This window comes from Lynx canadensis, chromosome C1 (genome assembly GCF_007474595.2).
Source record: "Lynx canadensis isolate LIC74 chromosome C1, mLynCan4.pri.v2, whole genome shotgun sequence".
In the NCBI taxonomy this organism is placed as follows: Eukaryota; Metazoa; Chordata; class Mammalia; order Carnivora; family Felidae; genus Lynx; species Lynx canadensis.
In genome coordinates, this window is record NC_044310.1 from 19,088,657 (window position 1) to 19,097,554 (window position 8,898).

The window sequence follows — 8,898 nt, forward strand, 5'->3', positions numbered from 1 at the left end:
TTCTTTCTTTCTTTCTTTCTTTTTCTTTCTTTCTTTCTCTCTCTTTCCTTCTTTCTCTTTTTTTCTTTCTTTCTTTTTCTCTTTCTTTCTTTCCTTCCTTCCTTCCTTTCTTTCTTTCTTTAAGTTTATTTTGAAAGGGAGAGAGAGAGCACGAGAGCAGGAACACATGGGGGAGGTGCAGAGACAAAGGGGCAGAGGATCTGAAGCAGGCAGGCTCTGCACTGTCAGCACACAGCCTGATACAGGGCTTTAATTCATGAACCAGGAGATCATGACCTGAACCAAAGTCGGCTGCTTAACCAACTGAGCCACGCAGGCGCCCCTGGGGAAAGCTCCATTTTTTTTTTCCTTTAACATTTATTTATTATCAAGAGACAGAGAGAGACAGAGCGTGAGCAGGGAAGGAGCAGAGAGAGAGGGAGACACAGAATCCAAAGCAGGTTCCAGGCCCTGAGCTGTCAGCACAGAGCCCAACACGGGGCTTAAACTCACAAACGGCGAGATCATGACCTGAGCCGAGGTCAGACGCTTAACCGACTGAGCCACCCAGGCGCCCCTCAAATATCTCTTTTCCACCAAGGCCTGCCCATCCCATGTCTAAGCACAAAGGTCCCAGGAGGAAGAGACAAGCTTCAGTTTCCACTCAAGCTAAAAGGAATGGAGTGTGCTCCTTGATGACAGCCCCCAGGCTGAGGTCACACCCCTGGCCTGGCGTGCTGTCAGGGGAGGCGGCCCCACTGGGGGATGGGCACTGCAAGACAGGATAGAGGACGCCCAGGCTGGGGAAGTGCTCAGGCACTCCCCACTCACAGGCACCCACTGCTCCTTCCCTCCAAGTTGTAGACCTAGAATTTGAATGAAAAAAGATTTCACTAGCCTAGCTCAGGCTTCTCATTTTAATTTGATTTTTATTTTTTAAATTTATTTTCATTTTATATTTATTTTAGGAGAAAACTGAGGCCCAGGGCTAAGTGCCTCTCCGAAGGTCAGAGGTGAACCAGAAAGCCAGGATTTTTTGAGGTCATGGTAAGAAGCATCAGGCCTTCAGTTCCTTGTGACGCATCACTGTCACGAGGTGGGAACTCAGGACCACTGTGGTATTCAGAGCCACCACGGGGTTGGTGGGAACTAACTGGGTGGGGTATCCTCCCTCAGCCCATCTGGACTCTTTTCAGGCTATTTCCTAAGCTCTGCTCCCTTCCCTACCGGTCTTATATGAACACGAAGTTCACTGCCATCTGTAGGACGCCGAGTGTCAACACAAATTTCTATCTTCACACGGTCTTTATGTCCCAGTTACGCAAAACCGGCATCTAAAAGATCCCTCCAGGCACCAGGTCACCCGTGCCAACCTCTAACTGCTCCGTGCCAGAGGCTGAGGATGAACAACGCTGAGTCCCTGCACAAGCCTCACTTTGTCCCATCGTCTGAACTATCGTTCTACTCAACTCCACTTGATCTTGTTCCTGTGTTGCCCCACGTGGCCATAACCCTTTAAATTCAGCTTCTTCCCCCAGAACTACAACTGATCATCTTGGTCTAAGTAAATCTGGAGGCCAATTCAAGGCATCACAAACGCTCATAACCCTTCCCAATTTGAGTATAAACTTGGCTCACTCACTGGCCTCCGGTTGATAAAGCCAGAGCCGAGGAAGCACGTGCGAGGCAACCAGCAGACCCTCCTGCAGTCTGGCCACCGGCACCGTCTCACCTCTCACTACAGATGCGTGGCTTCCAAGGGCTTTTATACAGATGTCGAAGCAAATAATCCTAGGCAATTAAGGCCATTTCCCAAATAGCTCCAAGGAAAGCTGCCAAAGGCTTTCCCTGAGTTGAGAAGCAAAGCTCTGACAATGGTGAATATCATAACCTCTGGATACAAGATGAAGTAGATTGCGAACCTTAACCACTCAGATCAGACGCTACTCTAGAAAATAAGACTCCCTTTAACCTCTTCCCAGAAGGTTGCTACATGGGCGCAGAGGATTAGACGAATATTCCCACTTTGGAGTCATGGCTTCTTCGGCAGTAAAGCACTGGAGGGCACATCCCCACCCCACTGGTAACATAAAGCAAATACACTGTCAAATACCTCTAACTAGGATCTCCAGATTTCCTCTGAAGCCTTCTCTAGAAAGCCCACGAAGCCCATGCCTTAATCTGCCTTTTTAACAGGGACATGGGAACAAAAATAAGCTTGTTTGTGAATAAACATCTGAAAGACCATCGGGACAGCTGATCTGGGCGGGGCATCAAAACACAGTGAGGATTGTGGAAGAAGACAAAGCAGGACCACTCTGGGGCAGAGAACTTTCGGCGATGTGTGCACTGGGTGTTTCTGGAGGCCAGAGGCCCCGTCTGGAACAAACAGCAACCGGGAGGGCCTCTAACACGTCACAGTTTATTACCTGTAGAGAAAGAAGTCACTGCCACCAACAGCACTGTGCAGTTTTATTAACCATTCAAGTACAGTAGCATCTGGTAAGATCGGGACAGAATTGGGATTTAAAAGTGAACAGATATTCAGCATCTAACAGTTTGAAAGAAGCCACTACATACTCTTTTCACAAACAGGTTTTCACAGAGCCAATACAGTACTAGCCATTAACCCAGCACACCAGGTGTGCTGAAGTAGAAAAGATGCAACAAGAAAAATAGCTACATTAGAAAGACTTCAACACTTTAGAAAAAGAGTAAAACACTTTCAGTTTCTCCCCTTTAGCCCCTAAAACAACATCATACAGTCTGGGTCTACCTATACAGTCCTACATCAGCTTCTAGAATATTTGTCAGGAGGGCAAAAAATAAAATGACACTGGCCAGTACAGTCTTTGGATATTTGGGAAGGGGAAGGGGAGAAAGTCAGTTCTCAGAACAAATTAGTCGGCTTCAGTTTCATCAGCAGGGTCTTTGGACTCTTTGTTCTTCCGTACTTCTTCAATGTGCTTGTCCTGTGAAGAAACGGCATTCGTCATCAGTCTAATTCGAAAGCCTGCCAAGGCGCTCACCCCAAGAGTCCCAACGGCAGCATCAGGGCGTGTATTATATATCAGTGGGAATCACATCGCATACTTAGAATTCTAAACATGATCTTCCAGCTTCCTTGGGTCACTCGGGGAACCTACTGACTGAGCCTCCTACGACTCTTCCACAGAATGTACAACTATTCTGGAAATTACTGCATAGTCTGTCTTATTTCATTTTAATATATTTTTTAAAGATTTTATATTTTAAGTCATCTCTCCATTCAACGTGGAGCCTGAACCCCGACCCCGAGAGCAAGAAAAATCGCACGCTCCACTGACTGAGCCAGCCAGGAGCTCTGCTCCACCTTATTCTAAAATAAGATACCTGTCATTTAATGTGTCAGGGCCTGAAACTGGTGACAAAGACACCAACCACCTAGATCAAGGCCATTAGTTCAGGCCACCTCATTGGGGCAGACTTCAAGCTCTTGACCCTCTCCAAGCCAGGCTGGGACACCAACCTTCTCCCGCAAGCGCTCCAGTTTGGCAGCCATCTGTGCCTCTCGGTTCTCTTTGTTGGCTTCCATTTTGTGGGTCAGCTTTTCTTCCGCCATTTTACTGAAGTTGTTGTTCTCCTCGATCGCTTTCTGAAGCACTTCTTTCTCATGCTCCCGCTTCTCAGCAAGCTGCTTCAAGACCTCGGCTTCGTGGGACTGAAAAATGTGTAAGAGGCTAGACTCTCGGACGTTTATTTAGCATTAGGTACGATGACAAAAGAAACGATTAATCGGGAGGACTGAAGAGAGACAGAAAATGAAATCTCCTTAAACAACACCTAAGTCAAGGGCCTGAATTATCCGTCTCAAAATACAGTGAAAACCATACTGTTTTTCGGGTATTCGTATTTACTTTGGAAAACTGCCCAGGCTGGTTCAGAGTCTTGCACTACTGTTCTTTAAGGGAATCCCTGTAAGATTTACTGCTTAATGGTAGCAAGAGGACTTGAGTGATGTGCACGCGACAAAGGAGCTGTGCTGTAAAGAATCTGGCTCTTGAACTTGAAAGTCCACCCAAAGAAAATTAGCTGATTATGAAAAAATGCAACCATATCGATAAAAAGAAAATCTATGAATGATAGGGAATTTAAGACTAAGACCCCAGATTACTAGAGAGAGTTCTGTTTCGAGGAAAAACTTATCAGCCCTTCTCTTTAGAAGCTGCATTCACTTCCAGACCACTGGAGCTCTGTTACCACAGTGTGCCTCCTTCAACAGACTCGGGATGGCTTGTTACCAAATAGATTCTGATGTGCTTGGAAGTATCACTGACTTGCGCAAAAACCGAAGAGCACCTGCCGCTGGTTCTCTTCTGCAAAACCCCAGTCAGGGGAAGTGTCACTACATTTAGGCAGTTACTGCATAAAAGCACGGGCTAGTGACGACAGGGCTGGGGTCGACTCCTTAATTTTTTTTGTCCAGCTACTGGCCGCATCTCCTCCACAAACTCAAAAACTCCATGAACCTCCATACAAACTCTATCTGCACAGAGAAACAGGTAGAGAGGACCCAGCCTTGCACACACTGCCACTCTTCCTGGAGAAATGAATCACGCGCAGGGTTGACCGTGGGTCAGTGCACATATACATGACATGTAGCACTGAAATGTCCATGGTGCATCTTACAGCAGCTTAAACAGGGGCCTGTGTATGTGTGTATGTGGTTAGATGTGTTAGACTTCAAATTGTATTAACTGTGTTGGTCAGGGGCAGGTTACCGCTTCACCTTCTTGTGCCTACTTTCCCTAATTTTATTTAAAAAAAAATTTTTTTTTCATTAAATAAACTCTACACCCAACACGGGGCTTGAACTCACCACCCCAAGATCAAGAGCCACATGCTGTACTGACTGAGCCAGCCAGGTGCCCCTCCCTAATTTTACAATTAAACCCACTCGCCTCAATCAGGGTTGTTGGAAGGGAATGAAATGGGAATTTACATATAAAGTTCTTCACGAAAAGAATAATATTGGATGGAAGGAAACGCACCAAAACATTAACAACGGTTATTTCTGGGAAGTAGGATAATGAATATTTTTAATTTTCTATGCATAAACTTTTGTGATTCTCAATTTTTCTATAACAAGTATTTCCATACTTGTTGATTCTTCGGATTTGTTTTTGAAAATGGATACTTTACAGAATTGCTTAGGTAAGAGAAAAACTGCCCTAATATCATCATGCCAGTGGAGCAACACAATCACATTACCAGCAATCTAAAATGTCTTTATTGTACAGCTCTCAAAAAGCAAAACAAAACAAAAAAACCCACAGACACAACACACACAAACCACACCGAACTAATTCCCTCCCCCAAAAAAGGGAAAGAAAAAGAAATCATGCACCAACAAATCTATTTTTCAAAGAGAAAGCATGAGAGAGGCAGGAACTTTGGTTTCAGACAAACAGAGGCTTGAATTCTGGCTACGATACTCACTAGCTACAGGACATGGGAAAATGACAACATTCCCAAGACCATTTTCTCCTTTCAGTATCTCAGACATCTACCCTTTAGGGTCACTGTATTAAAGAAAAATAGAAGTAAAGGACTTGGTACATAATAGGAGTTCAGTAAGTGATGCCTGGCCTTTTCTTCTTCCTGGCATATGTAATTTACACAGTGTGTAATTACACAGATGTGTAATAATCACATCTAGCTACAATTGTTTTTCTCCTGTTATGGAAATAAAACTGATTTGCCACATTACATAAATAAATACCCTGTTCTCTGTGAATTGTGATGTTTACCTTGCGTCTTTCTTCTGCCGCTTCTAATTTCTTCTGAATTTCCTCCAGGGAAAGATCCTTCTTCTTTGGAGGGGAAAGGGGGAATTCTGGGACGGATTCTTTTGATCGAGGGCTCAGAATCAGCTCAAAAGCCTGGCCTGAGGCACGCTTCTCCAGTTCTTTCACCTGGATATCTGGATTTGATCATATTTATAACGTATTCAGAAAAATGGGGTTTTCCTATTCTAATAAACTATCCTGTAATTTTCTAAAAACTAAATCAACTTAATGAAAAGATTTAGGGCTGATGAAGCTTCCGTTTGCAGGCAAGAAATTACGTAAATACCACCTCTCAGAAAACCAAAGCTCAGTATTTTTGGATTAATAAATACCATTCTGAGATATCAGTGCTTGACAATCACTTTCATAAATAAAAGAAAGACTTGTGCAAAACTCCACAATTTTGCTCTAGACCAAGCCAAATCATCAAATGGTGAAACAATTACAAGCTCTCAGTATATTCAAGTGATATTTTTTCTTCTTTATTCTCCGATTTATAAAATGGGTTTTTATTTATAAGACCAAAACACAACTGCCAAATTAATGGCTTGAGGCCTGAATCCATCTCCTATTATAAAACCCTGAACCCTTCAGTATTCAGCTTTTCCAAATAGATTACCTACCAGAAGAAGCCATGGTGAACAGAAGACAAGAGACTGGCAGTGTATTCTACACAATCCACTGGCAAGGAAAACCCTGAAAACGATTTTTAAAAGCATGCAATCAATTTCTTTGCATTTCTAGGTCATTGATCCAAAGGGACCTCAAATAACATCCACATAAATCAGTGTCAGAAAAATCACTACTGTGGAATTAAATAAGACATCATTAACTAGAAAATCATAAAAATCTAGAAAATACTAAAACATTGGTAAATTTGAACTAAATAGAACATGGGTTTCAGAAAATCAAGTCAACTGAGCTTGCCTGTTCAAAAAACATCTCCGCGATTTTAAAATTTAGACAAGGTTAAGTCACAATATATATTTTTCTCCTATAAACTCTAAAATACCCCCCCCACGCCCCTCCGCAATCAGCGAGAAGATATTCCAGATTCAACTCAACAGTGAGACCGGAGCCATCTTAATACTGCCTACAACTCATTGTGCAAATGAAATACCCACCCCTGCTTTGTCTGTGTCTGCCATGGTGGAAAACAAAACGCCCAAGCTAATATTAACCAATAATGTTGAACTCCTATTGTTCTTGGGGCCTAAGCTCTTTATCCAACAGCGGGCAAAATTAATCAGTTTTATGAACCTCTAGGCTTTAGGTTGTAGTATTTGCTGCCTTATATCATGAAAAATTCTACATCCCCCCCCCCTTGATTTTTTTAAGGTCATTATCCTTGTAGACCCCAGCCTGGTAAGAAGACATAAGATTACAGATTCCAACAGCTGGAAATTAAAATCCGAGGCAACGAAACGGTCTAACCCCGGCAGAGCGTGAGACGCAGCACCGGACCCAGGATGGGCGTGGCCCCGGTCAAAGCGAGGAAAAGCGGGTGGCCGCCCCCGGCCAATCAGATCACGCCCTGCGCTCCGGCCCCTGGCCCCGCCCCCTTCCTCCCCGCGCCTTTTCGAATCTCCCCGAACTCACAACACCCCGGAGCCCGCGCGCGTGGGAAGGGGAGGGATGGGCGGGGCTAACGGTCCTATCTGGGTAACTCCGCCCTTCCCGGGCTAGCCCCGCGCTGACGAACCCCCCCCCCCAACTCCCGCCAAAAACATCTCGAGGCCACCCCCCACCCCTGCAGCAGCTCGGCGGGTGGGGCAGGCCCGGGGAACTGGCCGTGGGATAGCCCCGCCATCGGCCCGCCACCTCCTCCCTTCACTCCCTCCCAACCTGCCTCCAGCCTAGTTGTCTGTGCCCCTCGCCGCGAGAACAGGATTGCTCTCGTGGGGTGTCAGCCTCTCCGGCTCGGCCCTAGTCACTGGGCGAGGGCGACAGCGGGGAGGGGATGAGGCCCTAGTCGCCGGCAGTCTGGCCCTAAAACCGCTGCTCCCTAGAGCCGCCCCACCCCTTCAAACAATGGGGACCCCAGGGGGGCCGCGACTGCAGAGGGAAGGAAGGAGGCAAACGAAGGCCCACGCCCCCTATTGTCTTCACGACTGCACCCCGGGCTAACACCAAAGACTTGCCCAGCTGGCCGCGCCCCCTCCCCACGATAGCCGCGCCCCCAGGGAGCGGGGACAAAGCCGAGACTCCGCCCGAGCCACACACAAAGCGGAGCGACCCCCGCCCGCCAGCCCCTCTTGGGGCCCGCGACCACGCCCGCCGCCCTCCAGCAGGGGGCCGCTGCCATGGCCCGGCCCCTCCCGCCGGCCGCGTCCCTCTCGCTGGCCCCTAGCCTCCCGCCGCCTCCTCCAAGAGCCCCGCACCCACCTGCTCGGTCCGAGCCGCCTGGCCACACTCTGAGCACCAACAGACCCGGGCGCGCACAAAAGCGCCAAACAGCGGCACGTGACCTCCCGACCGGGCTTCCTATTGGCTGAGAGCCGCGGCACGTGCCGACCCCTCCCCCCAGCCCAGTGGCCCCGCCCCTCGGGACCCCCAAGCACCTCGGGAAGTGTAGTTCAGGCTGGCCGGGTAGGCGGACAATGCGAAGGGTTGGCCGCGTTTGGGGGTCTCCCCGGTGTGTGCAGGGGGACGGGGCGGTTGTCTGGCCTTGGAAGAGGGTTATACGATGGCCCCTAGCCTGGGTCTGAACCAGCCCTCAATCTCTAGGAAAAGGGCGGGGCCGGGCGGGGCGGGGTCCCTCTGTACCTCTCAGAGGGTGGCCGACTGGACTCCGCCTCTGTTGAGCCACGTGCCCCGCATCGCCCCAAGGGCAACGCTCGGACAGCGCTGGGCTTCTCCGGTGCTACACCCCCTGCTGCCACCTAAGACGCCCAAGCCCTTGTTACAGGACAATGCCACTCTCTGCCCTTGTAAGGCCCTCTGCAGCCCAGCGCCCTACCTCGAAACCCGCATGTAACCTGCATTGTGACATCATCATAATCCCTTACCCACTCAGTTAACAGGTCCTGGGCGTGGCCCTTCCTCACTGTGTGCCTTCTCCCTACCATGCTCGGGTCCTGGAGCTGGTGAC

At 48.1% G+C, this 8,898-nt stretch overlaps 1 protein-coding gene across 1 annotated transcript; it reads right to left on the reverse strand.

The window, feature by feature from the left end:
- Positions 1–2,427: 2,427 nt before the first annotated feature.
- Positions 2,428–8,292, reverse strand: STMN1 (stathmin 1). The gene is made up of 5 exons (XM_030326615.1): positions 8,193–8,292; positions 6,431–6,503; positions 5,769–5,941; positions 3,488–3,679; positions 2,428–2,951 (listed from the first exon to the last, which is right to left on the reverse strand). Exons 2-5 carry the CDS (start codon positions 6,441–6,443, stop codon positions 2,880–2,882), a joined length of 450 nt encoding a protein of 149 aa, XP_030182475.1. The 5' UTR covers positions 6,444–6,503; positions 8,193–8,292; the 3' UTR covers positions 2,428–2,879.
- Between the last annotated feature and the right edge of the window lie 606 nt (positions 8,293–8,898).

What these genes read in the sequence shown, in the direction of transcription:
- STMN1 (XM_030326615.1), bottom strand. An exon ending in CGGCAGAAGAAAGACGCAAG is followed by an intron (nt 3,680 to 5,768) that starts GTAAACATCACA and finishes CACATTTTTCAG; the next exon opens with TCCCACGAAGCCGAGGTCTT. An exon ending in TGGAGCGCTTGCGGGAGAAG is followed by an intron (nt 2,952 to 3,487) that starts GTTGGTGTCCCA and finishes GTTTCTTCACAG; the next exon opens with GACAAGCACATTGAAGAAGT.